General features: G+C 55.3%; 1 protein-coding gene across 8 annotated transcripts in view; it reads left to right on the forward strand.

Annotated features, from left to right (window-relative positions):
- The window catches only part of CIITA (class II major histocompatibility complex transactivator), a 47,543-nt gene extending 23,594 nt beyond the window's left edge, over positions 1 to 23,949 (forward strand). For 3 of the 8 annotated variants that reach the window (XM_055341134.1, XM_055341140.1, XM_055341141.1), the window contains exons 4-20: positions 2,089 to 2,151; positions 2,330 to 2,410; positions 4,798 to 4,842; positions 6,305 to 6,457; positions 6,846 to 6,989; positions 8,151 to 8,315; positions 8,848 to 8,916; positions 9,735 to 11,373; positions 12,534 to 12,692; positions 14,117 to 14,188; positions 17,040 to 17,120; positions 17,673 to 17,765; positions 19,201 to 19,287; positions 21,537 to 21,620; positions 21,786 to 21,869; positions 22,578 to 22,675; positions 23,361 to 23,949. In XM_055341134.1, coding sequence (XP_055197109.1) covers positions 2,089 to 2,151; positions 2,330 to 2,410; positions 4,798 to 4,842; positions 6,305 to 6,457; positions 6,846 to 6,989; positions 8,151 to 8,315; positions 8,848 to 8,916; positions 9,735 to 11,373; positions 12,534 to 12,692; positions 14,117 to 14,188; positions 17,040 to 17,120; positions 17,673 to 17,765; positions 19,201 to 19,287; positions 21,537 to 21,620; positions 21,786 to 21,869; positions 22,578 to 22,653 — 3,095 coding nt within the window. In that variant the 3' untranslated portion in view covers positions 22,654 to 22,675; positions 23,361 to 23,949. The other 5 variants (XM_055341137.1, XM_055341136.1, XM_055341139.1 and 2 more) reach the window with 5 other exon arrangements.
- The last annotated feature ends 1,774 nt before the right edge of the window (positions 23,950 to 25,723 follow it).

The raw sequence follows: 25,723 nt of genomic DNA on the forward strand, positions 1-25,723 counted from the left end.
TTAACATTCTCTGCCTCCATTTCTATACCTTTTTATATTTCTTACTCTTCTTTCCTTCCTTCTGCACAGCCCAAACCACCTACCCCTGTTTTCTTTTTTTAATTTTTTTTTCCCTCCCTGATTTCCTCCCCAGCGCCTAAACCAAACTACTATTTGTAGTATCTACCCTTTGGGAAGCACCTGTTGCATGCAGATCACCATATGTGCGTCAGTGCTTTGAAGCTTTACAACAACAAAGGAAGTAACTAGTGTTAGTATCTCCATTTTATGGAGCAGGAAATCAGAGGTTTAGAGAAGTAAAGCACCATACCCAGGGCTGCATTAGGTAGAAGTAGTAGTGGGCCAATAGTCATGCGTAGATTCAAAGTTAGATCTTGCTCATTTCAAAGTCCTTATTTTTAACCACAAAAAAGAAAGTGTCTAGGGTGGGGAGGTTCTTGGGAGGCTAATTTGCAGGTTTAAAAAGGGCAATAGCTTTCAGATAAGGGCAGAACTCTTCGGAGAGAGGTGTTGCTGTTGATGTTTTGGTTTTGGGGTGTTTTTTTTTGAGGGGAGTGGGGCAAATGCTCCCTCGTCTCCCAAGATGACCTCTATCTCAAACAGGCTCTGTTGAATTAGAAAAAGATGCCCCCTCTTCTGGAGATGTAGCCCCCGTTTGTCCTCTTGCTGGGCATCCACGTGTAGTGAACGACCTGCACAACTGGCCGCGGTGGCCCTTTCCACGCGGAGGTCTGTGCTTGGCATGAACGTGGCCAGTCTTTCCACGGTGCACAATTAATCCTGTAGCACACAAAGTGGAAAATGGAGAGGAGTGGTAACTGTGTCTCAAAAATTACAGAACTGAGAAGTCTGCCCACTTCCTTTCCTTCCTCGTAACTTAACTTGAGGAAGCAGAAGTGTTCGGTGCTGAGGGTATTCGTATTCCTCACAAATGGAGGCAGTGATGATGGATTGCAGCATGATTTAGGATTGAGGGGCTTTTTCGCTTGGGGGCATCTACACAGGAAACAGAAGCTGTCAAAGCAAGTGGAGGTGGAAGTTTTATCCACATCTGTTCCTCACGTCTGTGGGTTTTCTCTGTGCTTCTAGAAAGCCAGGCTCTGGCCTGGGCATGCAGTCATTTGAAGTATCTTGATATATGTCTACAAAACAGCTCCCATTTGTGCATAAGTGGGTATGATACTCACCCCTGCCTCCTGGGATGGCTGAGGATTGGATGAGTTTCTGCATGTAAAGTGTCTAGGAAAGGAGTTTGCAAAGAGGGAGTCAGGTGCCCCCCACCGCTACCACCGCCACCATCATCACAGTCATCACGGTCACTGCTGTCCTCTTCTGGCTCTCCACTGCTGATAAAAGCCAATCCCTCCCTTTCCCCAACATGAAACTTCCACTGCGGGCACCTGTCTCTGAGTTTCTCAAACACCTTCCCTCACCCTGTCCCCACTGCCTGGAGCCCTCCACTTCCCACCTCCCTGACTCTGACCATCTCCCAAGGCCTGGCTCCGGGGTCCTTTCCCTCAGGAGCCCTCCCTGCTGGGCCCATGCCACCCTACACTCTTTCCTCTGACCTCTTGCCATGATCACGGTCTCCCCATTGACTCCCAGTCATGTACCACTTTCTACAATGAACCGCTACTTATTAAGCGCCTGTGGTGTACTGGCTGCTGTGTTTGGTGTGGAGCCTCTAATGCTCACCATCCATCCTTGGGTTGTAGGTATTACTTATTCTCATTACGCAGAAGAGGAAGTGGAATCCCAGAGAGGTTAGGTAATTGGTCCAAGTGTGCACAGCTAGTAGGGTTAATGGGGACAGAGCTGGAATTTAACCTTAAACCCCATGACAATGCTACCACAACCGTGTTGTACTACTTTAGAGCAATAGTCAAGTTTTCATGGATGTACATCATCCCTTCAGTTAGATTAAGAGGCCATGAAGGTTCAGTGTTGCTTCGTTCATTTGATCATTCATTCAGCACACACTGAGCCGCCCCGTGTTTGCCAAGCCTTGAGGGCCTACCCCAAGGCCTGGGGTGCAATAGGCTTTCAGAAAACTCTACCGACTGACTGTTCTTTTCCTTGTCTGGGCAGCGGAACTGGACCAGTACGTGTTCCAGGACTCCCAACTGGAGGGTCTGGGCAAAGACATTTTCAGTAAGTGGGAGGATTCTTGGCTCAGCCTGCATTCCCTTCCTTGTTGCTTGGGGAGCCTTGTCACATCTAACGGCCACCCTTGGAAGGGTGGTCACATCCTCACCCGATGTAGGGACGATGGAGGCTCACTTTGGGCATCCTTTGACTGTGTTTTGGTGTCTCTGGTTTCTCTCCAAAGTCGAGCATATAGGATTAGAAGACATGATCAGCGAGACTGTGGAGGTGCTAGAGGAAGCAGGACACAAAAGTCAGAAAAGACGTGAGTAAACCCCTCTCTGACCTGACCCTGGCCTGCTTGACTCTTGGCCCTGTCTTTGCTCCCAGTTGCTTCCCCTGTTAAGCCCTATCTGCTTTCCCCAGGTTTGGATGTTCCGCCCCCCACGCCCCTCACTGCTGCTCCTGGTGACCCAGGGAGGAAGCAGACAGCCCAGGGTGCTAGGGGCCACTCTCCACATGGGTCTCTGCCCCTGGCTGTTTTGATTGCCATTTCCCAAAGGACCTTTGGGCCCTGGCTTCTCTTTCACTCTTCATTGTCACCTCTGTGTTTGAGGGACGTGTCTTCAGGTGCAGATTCTGGAGTCAGCAAGAACTGGGTCAGAGTCCCGGGTTGCTATTTATGGTCTGTGTGGCCTTGAGCGAGTGCCTGGACCTCTCTGAGCCTCTCATTCAGTCTCTGTGCTTCCTTAATCTGTCCTCACCAGTCAGTCTACATGGGCTTCTAAGTACCAATCAGATAGTTTAGCTGTCCTCCTAACCCTCCAACAGCTACAAAATACATACACAAGGCCTATATGATCTGGCTATTCCCAACTCTCCAAACTTGCCATGGGCCAGGACATTCCAGCCACGCTGGCTTCCTACCATTCTTAAGCTCACCTACTCTTTGCAGCCTCAGGGCCCTTGCACTTGCCATTCTACCTGGAATGCCCTTTCCCCAGTTCTTCCCATAGCAGGCTCCTCTGAATCCTTTAGGTCTTGGCTAATTTGTCACCTCCTCCTGAAGGCCTTCTTTGACCACCCTTCCACATAGATCACCTCACTGATTTTCACCTTGTGTCTCTCCTAGCCCCTTAGCACTTGCCACTATCTGGACTTACTTTTATTTTTATCATTGCCTTTTATCTATTGCCTTTTTAAAAAAGATTTTATTTATGTGTTCATGAGAGACACACAGAGAGAGGTAGAGACACAGGCAGAGGGAGAGGCAGGCTCCCCATAGGGAGTTTGATGTGAGACTTGATCCCAGGACCCTGGGGATCACATCCTGAGCCAAAGGCAGATGCTCAACCACTGAGCCACCCAGGTGCCTCTATCTATTGCCTTTTGACTAGTTCCTTGCTGTGAGGACAGGGATCTTGTCTTCCTTACTCATTAACTGCATCCCCAGAATCTAACACAGTCCCTGCTGTAGCACCTCAGTGAATGTCCACCGAATGAACATATCTGTAAAATGGGTATAACAGTTGAGTAAGAGCTTACTATGCTCCAGACCATGTGTCAAACTCATACCTGTTTCTTTATTTGTTAACAGGTAAAGCAGGTACATAGCATAAAAATTCAAAAGATGCAATAATATTCAGTGAAACAAACAAACAACCTCCCACCTCTGTTCCGTAGAGTCTCAGTTTCCTTCCCTGAAAACAGCCTATGTGACCAGTTCCTTTTTTACCCTGTTAGGAATATTATATTTGTCTATCAGCCAGCTCTTTAAAATAAATTTTTTTTCACTACACAAATAACCACAGTTTTACTAATGCTCTCTTGCACCTGGCTTTCTTCATTTAACATGCCTGGGAGGTCATTTCTGTATCACTGATGGAGAACACAATATTCATCAGGGAATATTCCTCTTGCTTGCTTGCTTTTTTTGTTTCATTCAAGAAATATTTTCCCCAGAATTTTACTACAAAACTTTTCAGCGTAAAGTAAAGGGGAAAGAATCGTACTGGAAACAACTGTTTGGCTATAGTTGCCTTAACACATCTCTATCCATCTGTCACCCCCTTTCCCCACCCATTCATCCATTCGTTTTATTTTGGGAAACTTTCAAAGTAAAGTGCAGACACCAGTACCCTTCCCTGTATGTCCATTAGCATTCTTAGCATTCTTGTTTTTTTGTTTTTTGTTTTTTGTTTTTAGGGCTGCATGGAATTTCGCTGGGTGGGTGAATCATAATTTGTTTAGCCAGCCCCGGGCTGAGGGACACATAGGGTTTTTCTCCGTTGGCGTGCTAGTGCTTGGCACTTAGCTCACGATTTTTCAGTGCACTCGGGCAAAGTAGGAATCCCCGCCCCGGGTTCACAGATGAGCCATCAAGGCTCACAGAGGCCGTGTTGCAAAGACACACAGCTAGGAAAAGACCAAAAGCAGGTTGTTTTTTTCAATGCTTATTTTTCTAAATTCAAACTCATCTTGTGTCCGCTGCCTCTTCCAGTATCTCACTAGCCCTGGGTGTTTAAGGTGGGGTTTGGGCACAGCCGGACAGGCAGGGAGCAGGAACAATCAGAGAAAGGGGAGGCAAGGGGACCCACAAGGCCACTTCCCCGCCATTTAGGGCAGGGCCATGTGGCTGCTGGGGTTCCTGGGCTCCTCCTGGTTTGGACAACACCTTCCTCCGGGCACCTGACCATGATATTCTCTCCGCAGCCTTCTCAGAGGAAATGCCCGTGGACTTGAAGCACAGGAAGCTAGGTGAGCAGGGTGGGGTGGGCCCAGGGAGAGGATGAGGCGGGAAGGCCAGGGCCTCTGCAGGTGCATGTATGAATGGCAGTGGAAAGCCAAGGCTGAGAGGTGAAGTGGCTCATCCAAGGTCACACAGCTACTGAGAGGCGGTGTTGGGATGCAAACCAAGATCGTGATGCCATACCCCTTGTTCTGCAGTTTCAGGGCTGCTGGGAGGTTCAACTTCTCCTACCAAGCCTCTCCCTCTACACCCCTTCTTCTTAATTCTGAGTCAGAGAGGAGATCCTGCCTCCTGCCTTATTCCACTGCCCCTCCAGGCCACACTTCTCCTTTTATAGTACAGAGTCACCAAGGGTCAGCTGGTCACCCAGTACCCTCTGGCCACCTGAGAGCCCCATGCCGCAGTCAGCCTCTTCCTCAGCTCCCTGCCTCCTCCCTCCAGATGCCCCCTCCTCTCCCTTCACCTCCCCTCTTGTCCCACCTCCCTTCTTGTCCCGGTTGTGATTACAAAATGCGTGTGTGTGTGTGTGGGGGGAACCAACCCCTGAGTGACAGAGTGAGGAAATAGCTCATAATCTAATGAAGGAAGCCTAATCCCTACCCTCAGAAAGAACCGATCTGATGGGAGAGACTGGGGCCCTGTCTATGAAGAATCCAGAACAATGGGGTATCCTTGGGTTTAGTGCCTGCCTTCGGCCCAGGGCGTGATCCTGGGGTCCCAGGATCAAGTCCCACATCAGGCTCCCTGCATGGAGCCTGCTTCTCCCTCTGCCTGTGTCTCCACCTCTCTTTCTGTGTCTCTCATGAATAAATAAATCTTTTTAAAAAAATCCAGAACGATGGAGAAGTGATCCCTGGCCTCAGAAATCTCTCAGTCTGATGGGAGACACTGGGTTCCTACTTTCAAAGACTTCCCCCAGTCTGGTGGGGGAGATAGGAGCTCTCCCTGTGAAGACCCCGGGATGATAGGAAAATCGTCCCTCTGGGGAGCTCCCAATCTGATGGGAGAAGCAAATTTCTACCCTCTTCTATGTCCCTACTAAATGGAGGAGAAAAACCCCTGCCCCAGTCTGATGGGGGACAAGGGGGCACATACAGCCCCTGCCTTCTTTAGGGAGTGCTTGGGGCCTCTTAGGGTCCCCCAAGGGGCTCAGCAGCTGGCCATGGAAGGTGGTAGGGGCCTCAGGCACCAGCCTGTTCATAGTTTCCGTCCTGCCTGTGGCTCTCCACCTTAGGAAGCTCTCAGGACCTGGTGTCAGGGAGAGGGCTGGGGGCTGGAGGGCTGCCTGGCACAGAGAAGCTGCTGACAGAGCAGCTTCCCTCGGGCTGGGAAGACGATGGGAGCTTCCTCTAACTGCCAGGAGAGAGAGATCTACTCTGCTTCTGAGGTCCTCCCCAGAAGGGTCCCTCCAGACCCCCTCGGATCCCACCGATGGTCCCGTTGATCTAACATGCTTCCTCTTCCTCACAGCTGAGCCCCTCACTGTACCCATGGTGACCGGCACCTTCCTGGTGGGGTCAGTGAGTGACCCCTCGGTTCTTCCCTGCCTGTCACCACCTGCCGTGTTCAACGAGCAGCCCGCACCTGTCCAGAGCTGGCTCGGGGAGACTGTCCTGATGCCAGGTACGTTAGGGACTTGGGGAGCAGGCTTCCCCACCCACTCTGTGTAGCCCACTTTCACCCAGCTAGTCCCACCCTCATGGTCCCCATCAACTCAGCCTGTGCCGGGGAATGTGCCTTGGAAGGAAACACGTCCCCTGGGAGATAGAGCAGGGAAGTCCCACCGATTGGGGCGTCCACCCATCAGCCCTCATCACTCATCAGCTGTGACTGAGCACCCCGTCTGTGCCAGCCACTCTGCGGGTGCTGGGGACACCGTCACGGGCCAGCCAGACACAGCTGCTGCTCCAGGGGACGGTGGTGCCGTCAGATGTCCATCGAATAATCATGAAATGAGATGAGGAACATAGGTGCTCCGGACGCTCCCACCTCATGCCTTTGCCTCTTGCAGTACCTGCCTCCGGTTCCTTGCTGAGCTGCCTGAGTCTTCCTGCTGGTGGCATCCAGATCGTCCCCAGCCTCCCCTCCCTGCCCCAGGGGCTCTGGCCCATCTCGGGGGCTGGGACAGGGGTGTCTGGCATGGTCATCTATCAAGGTGAGTGTGTGAGGCCTGGCCGCCCCCGCACCCCCCTCCCGCTGCTACCTGCCTCCTCCCTGATCCCATCCTCCCCCCAACCCCGGGTGTGCAGCACCTTCTCATGATCCGCCCTCCCCCAGAACACCCTTCTCTGACCCCCTTTCCCAAAAATCAAAGCAGAAGAGCAGAGCTCCCTGAGGTGGTTTGGGTGAGTGACCCAGCCAGCGGCCTGTAGCTTTCCATGTGTCACTTCCCCCCACCAAGCCTTAGCTTTGCTTTTTTTTTTTTCCCCTCCTCTGTACTAAACTTCATGCTATTTAAAAATCACGATGACAGTACATGCTCATTCACAAGCCAAACAATAAAAGATGCTCGCCAGAGGTACTGAGGCTCTTCCGCACTCTCAGGGTAGCGTGGTTTGGTGTGCATCCTTGTGTGGCTTTTCTGGAATTGCCTTATTTCGCGATCGGCAGGATGGCCCCTGCTGACCTCCCATGCTTGGGGGTTGTGAATTGTCCGGGGCAAGGCTCGCTTGGGCTCTCAGGGATGAGAGAGAAGATGAAGCCAGGGAAGGGGCAAGGGGGACTCTCAGCCAATCCAAGAGCATCTTTTAAAAGTCGTATACCAGTTTTCTGTATGCACCGAGGGCCAGAAGCAAGGGAGTGCCCCTGACATCTAGGCAAGTGGGCACTGACCACACAGCAGGAAGAGTATTTTTTTTAAGATTTTATTTATTTATTCACACACAGAAAGAGAGAGAGAGAGAGAGAGAGAGAGAGGCAGAGACACAGGCAGAGGGAGAAGCAGGCCCCATGCAGGGAGCCTGATGTGGGACTCGATCCCTGGGACTCCAGGATCACGCCCTGGGCCAAAGGCATGTGCTAAACCACTGAGCCACCCAGGGATCCCCAGGAAGAGTATTATTGTAGCACTTGCCCTAAGCTGCCTGTGAGCTGACTGTGCCCATTTCACAGGTGGGGAAACCAAGTTGCCATGAGCTAGATATAACTCCAGAGTTCTTTCCTCAGTTCTGTCCTGAAATGTCCTCCTTTGGAAGTGCCCCCAGATCTCCTCCCCAGACTTCCAAGCCACGCAGCCTAATTTGGGTGGGGGTGACCCAAGTGGGTGCCTGGGCAGATACCTGGCTAGTTCTCACTGCTTGCCTTTGTCCCAATGTAGGGGAGATGCCCCAGGCCAGCCAGGTGCTTCCTTCCAGTGGCCCAGCCATGCAGAGTCTCCCCAAGTCCCCAGATCGGCCCGGCTCCACCAGCCCCTTTGCCCCATCTGCCGCTGACCTTCCTGGCATGCCAGAACCAGCCCTGACCTCCCGTGCAAATATGACAGGTAAGGACCCTCGGGGCCCGTGAGAGCTACAGGAAGCAAGACTGAGGCCCTGGGGAGGAGGAACTGAGCTGCCCCCAGGGATGGGGAGGCTGTGTGTACCGGTAAAACAAGGCAGGGAGGGTCTCCAGGGAGTGAAAGTCATAAGAGAACCCTTACTCCACCTAAACCTGACCACTGGCCTTTAGCTCCTGGTCACCCGGAACAAAAAGAGACCCAGTGTGGCCAGATCTTCTGAATTGTCAGCAGAATTTATAAATCTCAAGTTTTACATAAAGGTTTTTAAAAATATTTTTTTAAAAAAATCAATTATTTATTCATGAGAGACACAGAGAAAGGCAGAGACACAGGCAGAGGGAGAAGCAGGCTCCCTGCAGGTCACCACCTTATGACCTTGGTATGGGGGGATGGGGGTGGGGTTGGGGGATGAGGACTCAGCCCGCAGTGGTTCTGCCTTTGGGATACTCAGGACTGAATGTCCCCAAGGCAGGGAGGTCCCAGGGCAGGCCTCTCACCCTAACTGCTTTATCTCCAGAGGACCAGCTGTCCCCTCCCCGATGTGTGGCAGCTCACGAGGTCTCCAGCAAGCCTCCAAAATTGCCCGGTGAGTGGTGGTAGACTCTCTGTGCCCTGGGGGGCAGGAGGTGGAAGCCCAAATCTGCCTCTCCTTCATTCACTCACTCACTCACTCGCTAACCCATCCCTTACTCAACCACATTCTGTCGGCTGGCTCACATGCATTTGTTCACATGCTCCCTTGAGTCCACCATGCACAACACGTAAGTCTTGTTTACCGAGGGCCTGGCCTCGGAAGTGCTCCCCAAGTGCTGAGGGAATGATGAGGGGAGTGTGAACAAAGGAAAGAATGACTACGGGCATGGGGGCGAGGGAAGGTGGGATGCGAGGGTGACCAAGCTCCGACGTCTTACTCTGTTCCATGTGCTCTTCTAAGCAGGTACGTTAAATCGCAGGTGTCGCACACGGCCCTAATGTTAGCCCCCCTTCTGCAGATGAGGGACTTCTGGGGCATTGCCCCGAGACACAGTGGAGTCTAGGACATGTTCCAGATTACAGTAATTAGTGGTGGAGCTGGGATTGGAACCAGATACCTGGATTCCACTCTCTTAACCCTTTACGCCTCCCCCGACCCTTCTTAGAGTAGGTGAGCAAGAGCAGAGGGGGTTAGCCAGTAGATGAAGGGGTGGGTAGGTACACAAGGGAGAAGACAGGTGAATTATGGGGAGCAAACGAATGAATGAGTAGCTGAACGAGGCAGTAATAAAGAAGGCAGTGGGTGGGGATCGACTGGCGTGTGGGTGAAAAAGCTAGTGACAGTGGTCAGGCTGGCCTCATGATGGCCAGTCCTGCCACTGGCACCCTCCCCCCCTCTCCCCCAACTCACACCCTCCTGGGCCTTTGCAGAGAGCGTGGAGCAGTTCTGCAGCTCCCTGCGAGACAAGTACCAGGCTGAGCCCGCAGGCCCGGATGGCATCCTGGTGGAAGTGGAGCTGGTGAGGGCACGGCTGGAGAAGAGCAGCAGCAAGAGCCAGGACAGGGAGCTGGCCACCCCGGACTGGGCGGAGCGGCAGCTGGCCCGAGGGGGTCTGGCCGAGGTGCTGCTGGCCGCGGGTGACCGCCGGCGGCCACGGGAGACGCAGGTGATCGCTGTGCTGGGTAAAGCAGGACAGGGGAAAAGTCGCTGGGCCCGAGAAGTGAGCCGGGCCTGGGCCTGCGGCCAGCTGCCACAGTACGACTTCGTCTTCTACATCCCCTGCCACTGTCTGGACCGTGCGGGGGACACGTACCGCCTGCAGGATCTGCTCTTCTCCCTGGGGCCCCGGCCGCAGCCCGTGGATGACGAGGTCTTTGGCCACATCTTGAGGAGGCCCGATCGCGTTCTTCTCATCCTGGATGCCTTCGAGGGGCTCGAAGGCCAAGACGGCGCGTGCGGCCCCGCATCCACAGAGCCCCAGTCCCTCCGAGGGCTGCTGGCCGGCCTCTTCCAGCGTAAGCTGCTGCGAGGCTGCACCCTGCTGCTCATCGCCCGGCCCCGGGGCCGCCTGGCCCAGAGCCTGAGCAAGGCGGACGTCGTGTTCGAGGTGGCCGGCTTCTCGGCCCAGCAGGCTGAGACCTACATGACACGCTACTTGGACCACTCTGGGGCCACGGAGCACCGAGAGCGAGCCCTGGCCCTCCTCCGCAGCCAGCCATTCCTCCTCAGCCACAGCCACAGCCCCACCGTGTGCCAGGCCGTGTGCCAGCTCTCCGAGGCCCTCCTGGAGCTGGGCGACGGGGCCGAGCTGCCCTCCACGCTCACGGGACTCTACGTGGGCCTGCTAGGCCCTGCGGCCCAGGACAGCCCCCCGGGGGCCCTGGCGGGACTGGCCAGGCTGGCGTGGGAGCTGGGCCGCAGACACCGGGGCACGCTGCAGGAGAGCCAGTTCCCGTCGGCAGAGGTGAGGGCCTGGGCCGTGGCCAAGGGCTTGGTGCGGCCCGTCCCGGGGGCCCGAGACACGGAGCTGGCCTTCTCCAGCTTCCTCCTGCAGTGCTTCCTGGGGGCCGTGTGGCTGGCCCTGAGCAGTGAGATCAAGGACAAGGAGTTGCCACAGTACTTGGCATTGACCCCGAGGAAAAAGAGGCCCTATGACAACTGGCTGGAGGGCGTACCGCGCTTCCTGGCCGGGCTGCTTTTCCAGCCTCATGCCGACTGCCTCGGAGCTCTGGCAGGGCCGGCCGGGGTCACCTTGGGGGACAGGAAGCAGAAAGTGCTCAGCAGGTACCTGAAGCGGCTGCAGCCAGGGACGCTCCGGGCCGGGCGGCTGCTGGAGCTGCTGCACTGTGCCCACGAGGCCTCGGACCCTGCGCTCTGGCAGCACGTGGTGCAGGGGCTCCCAGGTCGCCTGTCCTTCCTGGGCACCCGGCTCACGCCACCCAATGCCTACGTGCTGGGCAGCGCCTTGGCGGCGGCGGGCCGAGACTTCTCCCTGGACCTCCGCAGCACTGGCATCGACCCCTCTGGACTGGGGAGCCTCGTGGGACTCAGCTGTGTCACCCATTTCAGGTGGGGGCAGGCGACAGGGGGAGAGGGCCTCCGCCGTGGGGGGTCTCATAGGCTGGCACAGTAGCTGGGCGGGGGTAGAAGTGATGCTTTCCATTTTAAAAAAAAAATATTTATTTATTCATGAGAGACACACAGAAAGAGGCAGAGACACAGGCAGAGGGAGAAGCAGGCTCCCTGCGAGGAGCCCGATGTGGGACTCGATCCCAGGGCCCCGGAATCACACCCTGAGCCGAAGGCAGACCTCAACCACTGAGCTACCCGGGTGTCCCAATGCCTTCTGTTTTTAACATGAGGACATCAAGGCTCAGAGAGGGACAGTAGCTTGCCCAAGGTCACACAGCCAGTGAAGGGCAGCGTCTTCAACCAATATTTGGGGGTAATGTTTGTTTCTTGTGCTTTTAAATTTACTTTCTTTACATTTTAGAGGGTGGGGAGGAAGAGGGAAAGAATCTCAAGCAGACTGCAAGCTGAGCACAGACCCCCCCTTCCCCTCAGGGCTTGATCTCACAATCCTGAGATCCTGATCTGAGCTGTAACCAAGAGTTGGATGCTTAACTCACTGAGCCATGCAGGCACGCCTTCAACCCATATTCGAAGACCTGCCAGGTGCCACTGGGCCACGTTTAGGATCTAAGACTTTGATCTGGGCTCAAATTCGTATTCTTCTCTCCGTTCCCTAATCAAGTCACAGCCTCCCCTCGGGCTTCCCAAGCCCCTCCTCCCTTTTCCAGTCTGCTTCACATTCAAGCAACAGAGCAGTCTTCCTAGAACTTGCATCTGATCATACGTCACCCTTCCGATTCCTTAACTGGGCTCACTTAAATCCTTCTGTGATCTGTTTGATCCCTTGGGTCCTATCTGCAGAAAATCTGTCCCACCGGAAGGGGTCCTCCTACACACTTTATCCGAGCCCTTATAGTAGTTCAACCACTCAGCTTCCTGGTAGCCAAAGCACAAAGGAAAAGAGAACCACTGGGAGGGCTGAGAAAAGGGAGGAATCGGTAAGAGCTGGAGTGGTCGTGGAAGGCTTCCTGGAGGAGGTAGGGATGAGGCTGAGCACAGAAAGTGTCTAAATAGGTAGGAGGTCCCCTCATGGAGCTGCCCCTCCATTATGGTCTAGCCCGGTCCTTGTGCCCGGGTCTGAGGCCCTTCCTCCACAGGGCTGCGCTGAGTGACGCGGTGGGGCTGTGGGAGTCTCTCCAGCAGCGAGGGGAGACCAAGCTGCTCCGGGCAGTGGAGGAGAAGTTCACCATCGAGCCTTTCAAGGCCAAGTCCCCGAAGGACGTGGAAGACCTGGGCAACCTTGTGCAGATCCAGAGGTGAGGAGGAGAGGGCGTGACAGGTGGCTCAGACCACCCAGGTTGAGGACAGCCAGGACCCAACACTACGTTTGCCATCAGTACGTCTCCCCTCTTTCGGACATCCGTGCCCTCCCCCAGGGCACCCAGACTCTCCCACTGCAGGCGCCACCTGGGGCAGAGCCTCCAGGACCCATGACTTTGTGCCATTCGAAACTTGCCATCGTGAACCCAATTCATGCTCAGCTACAGCCAGAGAGAGACTCCCTGCTCAGGGTCGGGGAGCTGCCGTCCGCATCTAGGGACAGAAGGGACACCGGGGGCCACCTTTCAAGGTGGCCGGGACCAGTATCGCCCCCGTGCTATAAGGAAGGCAGAGCTCTAAGGTCCAGAGGGCAGAGGAAATAGGACTATGAAACAGCCGTTTCTCATTCTGTCAGCATCCATTGTTTGAGCACCTACTGTGTGCTGCCTGGGCCGGGTTTGGGGAGCACTTACTGTGTGCCTCCTGGGCTGGGTTTGGAAAGCCCCTACTGTATGCCATCTAGCCAAGGTTTGTTGAGCACCTACTGTGTGCCATCTAGCCAGGGTTTGGCGAGCACCTACTGTGTGCCTTCTAGCCAGGGTTTGGTAGGCATCTACTGTGTGCCATCTGGGACAGGTTTGATGAGCACCTACTGTGTGCCACCTGGGCCAGGTATGGTGAGCAACTACTGTGTGCCATCTAGCCAGGGTTTGGCGAGCACCTACTGTGCATCACCTAGCCAGGGTTTGGCGAGCACCTACTGTGTGCCATCTAGCCAGGATTTGGTAGGCATCTACTGTGTGCCATCTGGGCCAGGTTTGATGAGCACCTACTGTGTGCCACCCAGGCCGGGTATGGTGAGCACCTACTGTGTGCCATCTAGCCAGGGTTTGGCGAGCACCTACTGTGTGCCACCTGGGCCGGGTATGGTGAGCACCTACTGTGTGCCATTTAACCAGGGTTTGGTGAGCACCTACTGTGCACCATCTAGCCAGGGTTTGGCGAGCACCTACTCTGTGCCGCCTGGGCCAGGTATGGTGAGCACCTACTCTGTGCCACCTGGGCTGGGTATGGTGAGCACTTACCGTGTGCCATCTAGCCAGGGTTTGGTGAGCACCTACTGTGAGCCATCTGGGACAGGTTTGATGAGCACCTACTCTGTGCCACCTGGGCCAGGTTTGGTGAGCACCTACTGTGTGCCACCTGGGCCGGGTGTGGCAAGCACCTTCTCCGAGGCTCTTTCCATGACACCCACAGGAATGCCTTCATAACATCCTGTTCTGGGGTGTTCCTTTTTTAACGAAGGCCAACAACAGCCCCCAAAGAAGGCAGGCCTCCCTGGGAATTCGGGGGCGCTCAGGCAGACATCCTGGGTGGGACACATACGGTGCTCCCCGCGAACATTGCCCGTTCTCCCCAGGACGAGGAGTTCCTCGGAAGACACAGCTGGAGAACTCCCTGCTGTCCAGGACCTCAAGAAGCTGGAGTTTGCGTAAGCAGAGCAGTGGATGGTCTCGGGTCCCCGTGGGGGGTTCCTTATCCAGCATTATTAGCTGGGCCTGTGCCACCGGGAATGGACGTGGGTCCCCAAAATCATTCTTTTTTTTTTTTTAAAGATTTTATTTACTTATTTGAGAGAGAGAGAGAGAGAGAGAGAGAGCACGTGAGCCAGAACAAGCCGAATCAGTGCTGAGTGCAGAACCGGATACGGGGCTTGATCCCAGGACCCTGGGATCCTGACCTGAGCCGAAATCAAGAGTCGGTCACTTAACTGACTGAGCCCCATAGGCGCCCCACCAAAATCCTTCTTATCCTCTCACTCGCCCCTTTGGACACCAGCTTCCAGCCTCTGGGGCCCGGCCGGTCAGGGCTGGGGCTAGAGCTTCTTGGGTGTGAGGCTAAGCGGTCCTTTTGCTGGGGAGCATGCTCCTTCCCATTCCTCCATTCAACAGAGTCCACTGCCCTCAGTGAGCCTGCAGTCTGGTGTCAATAGACAATCACCCCTGCTATGATGGGAGGCTAGCGGTGGCTCGGGGGGCAGGCCACGGGGACTCTCCCGGAGAAGGTGACCAAAGCGCTAAAGCTTGCTTGGCTCTTGCTCCAACAAAGGAAGAAGCTAAATTCTTGTGTCATCCTTGTTAGAGATCTAAGATCACCTAACCAGGGGCACCTGGGTGGCTCAGTGGTTGGGTTTCTGCCTTTGGCTGGGGTCCTAGGATCAAGTCCCGCATCGGGCTCCCTGTAGGGAGCCTGCTTCTCCCTTTGCCTGTGCCTCTCTCTCTCTCTCTCTCTCTCTGCATCTCTCATGAATAAGTAAATAAAATCTTTAAAAAAATCACCTAACCATTAGGAAGAAATTATTAAACACCCACAGTGTGCTCAGTGTGATTTATATACAGTCTGGGAGGTAGTCCCCACCAGCTCCCATCTTACAGATGAGAAAAGTGAGGCCTCGGCAGGTTAAGTGACCTGCCCGAGGTCCCCAGCTGCTCACCCACCAGCTCTCTGTCCCTTCTGATCTCTGCTCTCCCCGCCCCGCACCCCAGCTAGAGGCAAGCCTTTCTTGTTTTGAACAGAGATGAGGTGCCACATTTGTGCAGAAATTAAAAAATGTTGCTGGAAAGAGGAAATGTATGAAAACAATCACCAAGGGCCCCTTCTGGCTTTGAATTATTTTCAGCTTAAAAAGCCCCTAGTACGAGGTCGGAAGTGTGCTCTGGGGAACAATAGCCATGAGGTGGAACGGCCCAGAAGCAGGAGACCAGCCACCTGGAGGTCAGAAGCCCCAAGAAAGTTCTGAGGAAGGAAGGAAGGAAGGAAAGGGGTATTTTGGGTGTGTGACTGGCAGTCACTGTGCCAGGCACCACGCAGGCCCCATCGGCCTGGAGATGAGCCCTGTTGGTTGCTCAGAACCTGTCAGGGCTCTGCGGGGGAGCAGGGTCCCTCATTTGCCTTGAAGAGGCATCTCTCAATCTCCTGTCCTGCCTTCCCTGCTTCCCCCACCCCAGCCCCGTGGGCCTCCTTGCCGCATCCGACCTCACTGGGCAGGGCCTGGCCCCTGGGCCTTTGCACGGCCTGTGCCTTCTGCCCATGATGCTCTTCCTCAGATATTCGCACGGCCTATGCCCCTACTTGTCACTTCCTTCTGGTTTCCACTGAGTGGGGCATTTTTATTCCTGTGTTTAAAAAGTATAATTTTACCCTGCTCGCCCCTGTGCTTTCCTTGATATTACTGGTCATCTCCTGTGCCAGATAATTTACTGATTTTTTTGATTCTTCATCTTGCCCATGGAACTGTCAGCTCCACGAATGGGACCAGGATTTCCGTCTCTTTCATTCCTGGCCCTCTCCGTGAGCGGCTCATATGGGCCTGGCCCACGGAGGCGAGCAGTGGGTCACTGGTGCACAAACTCCGTAATCCTTCCTACAAGCTCCTGGGTGTAGAGTATTCCAGAGTAAATTCAAGTAACTGGATGCAGTTACCATCTTCTCATTTTCATCAAGCGTGTTTGTCCAGACAAGCAGAATAACCACTGCTGGCGCTGTAATTTTATCGAAGAATGAGCATTTTCGTGCCAAAAACATGCCAGGGGATGTAATTTCAGAATAAACGGTCGTTCTTTACGTGGAGTAAAGTTTACCCATATTTGAAAAGCAGAACGAGACAGTCCTCCGCTGCCTTTATCTTTCTTGTTCCCTGGATGTTGGGTGCAAACGTTGATCCAGGCAGTGAGACCTCGTGTGAATTACTTAACCCTCTGTGCCTCAGTTTCCCCATCTGTAAACCAGGGATAAGAAGTGCCCTTAGCTCAGAGTTGTTTTGAGGATTAAATGAAATCTGATCTGGGTGAAAGGCCTAGCATGTGCCTGGCACAGAATAAGTCCCCCATGAATGGTTTTGTTATTAAAATGTAAGGACATAGGGGCGCCTGGCTGGCTCAGTCAGTAGAGCATGCAGCGCTTGATCTCAGAATTGTGAGTTTGAGCCCGATGCTGGGTGTAGAGATGACTTTAAAAATAAAGATAAAAAATAAATGTAATGGCAAAGAAATAAGCCAATTTTCTCGAGACTAGCGGTGGTCCTCGGGCCAGAATTTGGGAACCACTTCCCCAGGCCAGAAGCCCAGCTGCTGCGTGGGGAGCTTTGGTGACGCCCCCCACCCCCAGATCAGAAGGGATTGGGGCGCCACCTGGTGGGGCCCGGGGGAGGGAGGCCACTGGGGAGGCAGGGATGGGGAGGCCTCGGACTGGACCTGCCTACTGCGACACGTCCACAGACCCTGGCCCCAGATTGAGGAGCCGTGACTATTCCTGGCATCTCACGCCTGCTGTTTGCCTCCTAGGCTGGGCTCAGTCTTCGGCCCCCAGGCTTTCCCCAAACTGGTGAAGATCCTCGAGGCTTTTTCCTCTCTTCAGCATCTGGAGTGAGTATAGACATGGGCGACCTCTGGTTTTGAGAACCCCAAACTCTGCCCCTGGGGGAAGGTGCAGAGAGAACCCGAAACTCCCCTCCTCCCTCCCGCTCTCCTGCTGCTTCCTTACTATGGCTGGTGTGAGTGACCAGGGGACCCCCCCCCCCAACCCTGCAGGAGAGGGAGGACAGATGAGACAATCCCCAAGAATAAGAAAAGGTTGAGTCCTTTTGTGATCTTTGAAAACTCTTTTCCCTCCCTGGGCTCACATGCGGTGCAGGACCTGGGAGCATGATCCCATCGCTCAGCTGTGGTGCCTGCGCTCATGAGGATCTCAGGGTGGGGGGAAAAAAAGAAAAGATTCAGATCCGTGGTGGGTCAGAACCCTGGCCCCTGGCTGGCCAGCTGGGCCCCCCGGGGGTGGGGTGGGGATGAAGACTTGGTCCCACTCATTCTCGCTCTCCAAAGGTTGCCTATGGTGAATCCAAGGTGGGGAGGGATGGGAGGAGGCTGCTGGCCTCCACAGTGCGGGCTGATGGTCCCTCCGACTGATTCCACCTGCAGCCTGGACTCGCTGAGTGAGAACAAGATCGGGGACGAGGGTGTGGAGCAGCTGTCAGCCACCTTCCCACGGCTGAAGGCCCTGGAGACTCTCAAGTGAGTGCCGGAGCCGCCCCCCTTCTGTGTCTGGCTTCTGCGTTCTCATGTTCGCTAGCCCATTCAGTCACCCACTCGTGTCTTGATTGAATCACACATGCAGCCACTCGTCTGTTGATTGAATCAGCGAATACCGAAGGAGCACCTGCTACGTGCAGGCCCCGTTCTGGGCCCCAGAGACCCAGCTTTAAACAGGACAAAGGCCCTGACCTCAGGGGTCTCCTAGTAGGCAAGCAAACAAATCCACCCATAATTATGAACGTAGATAACGTTCGGTGAGAGAAAGTTAGGCTGTGGGGCAGACTAGGATGTGTCCCTAAAACATCATCAAAATACTAAATATTATTTTAAAAAAAGAAAGAAAGGAGGGTGACTCAGTTGGTGAAGTGTCTGCCTTCGGCTCAGGTTATCATCCTGGGGCCCTGGGATTGAGTTCTGCATCAGGCTCCCTGCTCAGTGGGGAGCCCGCTTCTCCCTCTACCTCTGTCCTGTCCCCTGCTCCTGCTTTCTCTCCCTCAAATAAATAAAATTAAGAAATATAAAAAAAGAAGAAGTGCCTGGGTAGCTCAGTCGGGTGAGCATCCAAACCTTGATTTTAGCTCAGGTCCCCATCTCAGGGTCGTGAGTTCAAGTCCTGCATTGGGCTCCACACCAGGTGTGGAACCTAGTTAAAAAAACAAACAAAAAACAACTGTCCTGGGTTTTGGGAAGTGGACAGATTGATGTAGGAGGATCTTCATGAGCATTTACTGAACCCAGAGGGGATCATCAAAGTCTGTCCACACTCCGCATTGTAACTGGGACCGGGATGGCTGCAGGATTTACTTTGGGATTTCCTTGATTGTAGGGACACTGAGACTTCCCCAGTAATTTATAGTATTCTAGGTGATGCTGTGGGTAGGCTAGATCTCCCTCTCCTTCCTTCGTCCCTCCCTCCCTCTCCTCCCTTTCCTTCCTGTCTTTTTTCCCCACCCACTTAAGTATTTATTGAGCACCTGCTATGTACTTGGCACGGATGTAGGCACACAGATACAGAAACAAATCAAAAGACCTGCCATTAAACAAATAATGTGAATACGTATTCAATTATAGCGTGGAAATGTGGTCCACGGGGATAAGAAGGATGGTCTCAAAATCATAGAGCAGATGTGGGGGGAGCGTGATCTCTCTCTCTCGATCCTCACCCCACATCCCACGCAGCGGCAGGGCGGGACTGTCCTTTTATTTATTAAGGGTCAGCACGTTATCCACAGCGCTGTTCGCAGCCTGTTCCCCAGGGCTCTCCTCCAGGTAGGCTGGCCTGTGTTTGCTGCTCAGGGCCACCGTGTGGGGAGGTGGGAGCTCCCCAGCTCTGCCCCGGGGTCGGTGGGCGTTGATGGGCAGGGGGCCTGCACATTTGGCCCTGAGCCCTTCCCCTTGCTGTGTGTCCCTGCAGCCTGTCCCAGAACAGCATCACCGACGTGGGCGCCTGCAAGCTCGCCGAGGCCCTGCCCTCCCTGGCTCCATCCCTCCTCAGGCTGAGGTGAGTGGGGACCCCCTGCCTCCTCCGCCATCACCATCGGTCAGATGCAGATGCGGGTGGAGAGGGTGGAGAGCCTCCTTCATGCAGGTGCAGAGCCCAACCATGGGATTGGAGGCTGTCCCTGCTTGAGCTGTTGTGTGCACTTGCTAGGTGGGGGGGGGGACTTCGACCTAAAATCCAATATAAACACAACCCCCCCCCCCCCGGAGCTGGATTATGCAAGATAGCAGGACCTGACCAGCTGCGCAGGTTGCTGACTCATTTGGACAATGGGCACCCTCCCAATGGCCTGTGGAAGGCGCTGGGTACCACACCTGGCTGAGGCGCACCGTGAATGTGGGCCCTCTTTCCCCAGGGGATGGCAGGATGGAGCCTTTCCTGGAGTCCAGGGGGGACCACGTGTGGGCATCTGGGCTGGTGCTGGTCGCTCACGGGGTGCTTGCACTGCCACCTCCTGGCGGGCCTTGGCATAGCGCGTCTGGCTTTGGGTGGCTTCCAGTCCGGCTCCCCTGGTTGGGGGGTCCCAGAGCCCCAGCCATTCAGCTGGGCCGTGCCGGCCCTCCTCCCCCGCCAGCCTTTCCTGCTCCTTCCTCAGCCCTCAACACCCGCCGAGGGCAGCCAGAGTCACGTTCCCAGGGGAGATGGTATATCTGGTCCATCTAGTTGTTGACCCATCATCCCCTGCATTTTCATTCCAGCCGGGGTCACCATGCACAGCTGCGCAGGTTGTGTACTGCGCCACTCATAGTCTATGCGGCTGCACACCCCCAGGAGTGTGCAGGGCATCTAATTGCCTCTAATATCAACCATGGGCCGGCACTTGTGCTAGGAACTAGAGATACAGTTATGGACAAAACAAACATTCTTTGCCTCGAAGCTTCTTGCATAACAACTAAACACATGCACAAATTAAATATTTTTAAATAGTGACTCGTGCTGGGAAGGAAACTAACGAGGGCCCAAGAGAGTCAATGGGGAATATCGAAGTCGCCAAGGAGCTCAGGAGGCCCTTCCCCTTCCGTGGAAGTGCTCAGGGACAGGCATCCCGGGAGCAGGGAACAGAAGATGCAATGGCCTTGAGTCTTTGCCAGAAGGGACATGGTGGCTGGCTATAGGGACAGAGGGTGGGAGATGAGGTGGGGGAGGTAGAGGAGGCCAGATTATGCAGGGAGGCCCTCGGAGGCCTCCAAGGGGCTTTTGAAGGTTTTCCATTGTGAATGGAGAAGCAAGTGGCACGTATGGGGTAATATCAGGTCTGACCGACACTTTAGGAAACCTCATACTGGAAGGGCTCTGAGATGCCATCCACTGTAAGACACCATTAAGAGGACAAAACTCTGCTAATTAAGCCATGACGCTCATGGATTGTCAGGCACATCCGGATCTCAATGGTACTTGAATGTGAATGTGGGCATCTTGGTGTAAATGAAATATGGGAAGAATCCTGGGTCTGTGGGAGGCGGCGGGAGCCTCCTGGGTTCTAAGACACACCCCAGGAAGAAACTGTAGAGCCTCCACCCGGTCGTGGCCCTGGGCCTGGCCAACCTGTGACCTCAGGGGGTGTTGGAGTATAGCCTAAATCTGCTTCACTGCAGTGTAGACCTGCTGCTTTTACACGTGCTGCCCTGCAGTGGGGCCCTGAGGCTGAGTCATGGCGAAGTCATGGCCTTGGGATGGGAACCTCGGGAGCACCGGGTGGCTTGCAAGGATGATTGTGACTGAGTGTAGAGCTCTGCCCCGCGGTAGCTGTGACTGCGCCACGGGAACCGAGCTGGCCCAGGGGTTCTGGTTTTCTGTCCCCAGCAATCCCCGGTGGTGGTCACACGGTCTGCGGTAGCTCGTATTGCCTTCACCTCCCTTCACCCGCAGGAGGTAGTCAGAACCACAGCTAGGATTTGTCATTCCGTGTGTCGGGCCCTGTTTTGCATACCGGACCAGCATTAACTCATTTACTCCTCCCCGCAATTACTCTGTTGTGCCCATTTTATGGAGGAGTAAGCTGAGTCACCGAGGAGTTAAGTGACTTGCCGAGGGTCACGCAGGCGGCAAACCCTGGAGCTGGGATTTGAGCTTGGGAAGCCTCAGCCGGGAAACTACTTCCACTCGCTCCTGTGGCTTCCCTGGACTCACTGTGTGACCCCAGAGGAGCAGCCTCAATTTGTCCCTCTGTAAAATGGGGAACCCCATGGCCCCTGACCTCCCGGCACCCCCAGCCCTCCACCTTGACCTCTGACCTCTGTTTCTGGCAGCCTGTACAATAACTACATCTGTGACGTGGGAGCTGAGAGCCTGGCACAGGTGCTTCCAGACATGGTGTCCCTCCGGGTGTTGGAGTGAGTGGGGACAGTGGGTGGCAGGGGTCTGGGGCTCTGGGGGACTGTGGGGTTCCTGCTGCCATGCTGGGAAGGGCTGCTCATTGACTGCACGGTGGTGGCCTTGGTCTGGGGCTGGCTGGCCTGGACCAAGGGCCAGGCCCTACAATGGATTTCTCTCCTCAGTGTCCAGTATAACAAGTTCACGGGCGCCGGGGCCCAGCAGCTCGCTGCCAGCCTGAGAAAGTGCCCTCACGTGGAGACACTGGCGTAAGTCTCGGCCGCCCAGTGGGTGGAGAGCCACCAGCTTCCCAGGGGTGCAGCTCCTGTGAGCCCTGAGCTCAAATCCCACCCTGGGCCTCACTGATGTGGGGCCTTGGATGAGCAAACTTTACCTCCCTGGCCTCAGGTTCTTTGTCTGTGAACTGGGAGGGATATTTACCCCCAAGCAGGTTTGTGAGGTTCACATTAATCTTAAACAGTGGTTGGTACCTGAAAATGCTCAGTGTATTAAGAGTGAACGATATGAAATCACTTCTATTATTTTGGACCTGGCAAATCTGGCAGTTTCATATGGTTCAAACTTCCGTATTATTCTGTGCCATGATGTCTAATGCCCGATATCAGTACTTTATATTCCTCTGAGGCACGTTCACCTACATAATTCCTCACACCTCCTAGCGTAGATCTTATAAGACCCATTTTACAGATGAGGATAATGAGGCACAGAGAGGCTAACTGGCTTTTTTTGTGGTCGCACAGCAAGTCAGCAGCAGAACCAGGTCTAAAGAAAGGGGGTCTCGGGGCTCCCGGGCCTCTGCTGTCGCTATAACCCCTCACTGGTCTGGTTCTGCCCAGTGGGAAGTCTCCAGGGCTCTAGGCTGGGTGGTAGGAGGGAATGGGGGGGGCAGCTTGTGCTGGGGGCTCCCCTTTCTGGGGCTCCTCTCACCTGGCCCCTGCATGCCGCGCCCATCGCAGGATGTGGACGCCCACCATCCCGTTCGGCGTCCATGAACACCTGCAGCAGCTGGACTCACGGATCAGCCTGAGATGATCTCCGTGATGCCTGGGATGAGGTAGGTAAGCGGGGTGGGCTCAGGCGGGAAGAACCACAGGGGGCTGCTGGCGCCAGTGTCTTGTGAAGTCAGAATCCACAGGACGGGGGCGAGGGGGGTGGCAGGTGGTTGGGTGAGCATGTCGGGACCTTGCACCGTCTGGGGCCTCCTCCTGTGACTGGTGGAGGGGTCTTTAAAGCCTTTGGAGAGGGGGCACCTGGGTGGCTCAGTCGGTTATTGGGCTCAGGTCGTGATCCCTGGGTCCTGGAATCGAGCCCCACGTTGGGCCTGCTGCTCAGTGGGAACCCTGCTTCTCCCTGTCTGCCCCCCCCCACTCGTGCTTGCTTGTCTCTCTAGTGCCCTCTTTCTCAAATAAATAAATAAAATCTTAAAAAAATAAAATAAAATAAAGGCTTTGGGGACTTGGCCCCTGAGCCTCCTCCCTGTGGCCAGGCATAGAGAGGTGGGGAGTCACCGTCCACAGCCCTTAGTTTTGGGAAGAGCTTCCTTAGAGGTCCCTGAGCCACCCCTGCTGCCTGCCCTGCATCGTCATTGTAGGATTTGCTCTGGGAGTTTCTGCACCCGTGACTTCCGTGCTCCCCACCCCCCGTGATGTCCTCCTCCAACTCCACCTCCTCCCCGGTCCCTGTGCTGAGCTGCCCCTCTGAGAGCGTTCTGACCGGCCCCTTCTCCCGACCTCTCACAGCACGTTCCTGGAGGATGCCAACCACGCTGGACCTTGAACTGGTGATCTGTGGACACAGTTCTTCTCGTGTCCATGAGCTGAGCATCGTGGCGCCCAGCCCCGCCGGCTTGGGGTCGGCCCCCACCCAGCAGCGGGAAGGACCGCGGCCTGCTCTGCGGACGGACCCAGGCCCGGCTCCAGGCTCCTGCGGGGTCCAGGTTGATGGCAGGTGCGGTCCCCCCTGCGGGACAGGACGCTCCCAGCAGCTCCCGCCAGCCTGGGGAGGAAGCGCCTCTCCACGCTGCTGTCCTAACAGGGCACGCTTGGCGCCCTGCGGATGCCAGCGGTCAGCCCCACCTGCTCAATCCCGGACTGTGACTGTGACAGGTTGGGGGTGGGGCTGTGGCTGCTGCGTTCCATCTGCAGGACTCACTGTTTTGCACTAACTCTGTCGAGGCCAAAGCTAGGCGTGGCCCCGACACACTGGACTGGAGCTGGAAATTGCTGATGGTACACTAAGTGGGGGCGGTGGGCTGGAACCACACCTGCCCCTCGGCCTTCATTTCTCGTGTTGTGTTTCACTACGTTATAAAGGGCTCATTTGATCTCACAGGGGTGTCCACTGGTTGAGTTCATACCACAGTAGCGTTTCGGGGTGCCCGCTGTTCGGTTATCTGATGCTTCGCAGGCTCCCCGGGATGCCCCGTGGCTTGAAACAATGCACACATTTATTCTGCTCACACTGTGCCTGCAGTGCGGGCTGGGCGACAGCTTGTCTCTGCCCCACTCGGTGTTGGCTGGGGCAGCTTGGCGGCTGGGGTTGGCATCATTGAAGGCTCAGGGACTCGATGCTGGCGGGTGGGGGTGGGGTGGGGGTGGGCCTGGGGCCTTGGTGCCTCTATGGAACCACAGAAGGGAGATCTCTGCCTGTGGGCTGGTTTGGGCTTCATTGTAGCATGGTGGCTGGGCCACCCAGCATGGAAGAGAGATCACAGAAGGAAGCATCCTTTTTATAACCCAGCCTTGGGGGTCACACAGCACTACTTCCTCCACAGCCTGTGCCCCGTGTGACAGGGTCCGTGGCTCTCCTACCCCCCAACTGCCCCCGACTGCTCCCGGCCTCCCAGCAGAGTCCACCTGGGCCCACATCCTGCCTCCGTGGAAAGGGGTCTCCGGCATCCCAAGCTGTAGTGGCAAATCCATTATTGGGGGATCAGCAAGGCTGAAGCACCATAAGCCTTGCAGAGAGGTTTACCTCTGCCTCCGACTCATCGTTGTACCCTGGGAGCCGTTTCTTAGTCGAGCTGGCATCTTGCCTTGGCCACGGCGAGCCTAAAAGGGCCCCGGAAGCTTTGCTGTCTACACAGATTGCCGCCTGCTCTGTGGTTGTTTTGCTGGAGCTTGGCCTGCTTGGTCACATGTCCCAGTTCAGGTCAAGTCAGCTTTCTCCTGGGGGCGGGGGGAGCTGTCTGTTTGGCTCTAGCACACTGGCTCTGATGCCCGGTTTCCAAACTCTCCTCCTCTTCCCGGAAAGTGGGAGTCAGGGGTCAGGAGGGTCAGAGGGATTTGGACCTGGCTGCCTAGCTGGCAGTCCTCGCAGAGACAGTGCAGGGCGGGGGTGGGGAGGAGGGGAGGTGCCCTCTGCCTCGGCCCAGCTGCGAAGGACGCCAGGCATTCTGACCAGCTTGGGCATCACTCCTCAGGGTGTGCCGGCATTTGTGGATTGTGTGCAGTCCACGGGCTGCTGTTTGTGTGGCGACAGGGGGGACAGGGAGGACTCTCCAGCGGGACAGGCCTCTGCTGACACCCCTCAGCCGGAGGTGTGGGGGGACACTTGCACCCACAGCTTTGAGTCTGTTCAGAGATGACAAAACCCTAGTCCAGGGCCAGGATTATTCGTAGCTCTGCCTGCCTGTGTGACAGCTACCATTTATTAAGTAAGTGGATGCGTGTGAAGTGCTCATCACAGTGCAAGGGATATAGTAGGTGCTCAGTAAATATCAGTAATCATTACTTTGTGGCAGCACCATGCTAAGCCCTTCCTGCTCGAAGGGACCACAGTCCAGGGCCAGCAGCAGACTCCAGAGCCGGCCGGCTTGGGCTCAGCGCCCAGCTCACCACATGTGCACGTGACCTCTCCGTGCCTCAGGCTCAACATATGTAAAATGGGCATAATTACAGTACCGCGTTCATTGTGCGGCAATTCAAGGGGTTGGCACAGTCACAGCAAGAGCCTGGCATGCAGCCCAGCCCTCGTTATGTATGTTTTGTTCCTGCCTCTGCCTGGCACGTTCTTCCCGGCCCTTCACATTGGACAACTTCTGATCCCGCAGGGTTTTTTTTTCCTCCTGGATTTTAATTATTTATTCATGAAAGACACACAG

Source organism: Nyctereutes procyonoides, unplaced genomic scaffold, assembly GCF_905146905.1.
Source record: "Nyctereutes procyonoides isolate TBG_1078 unplaced genomic scaffold, NYPRO_anot_genome, whole genome shotgun sequence".
Classification (NCBI taxonomy): domain Eukaryota; kingdom Metazoa; phylum Chordata; class Mammalia; order Carnivora; family Canidae; genus Nyctereutes; species Nyctereutes procyonoides.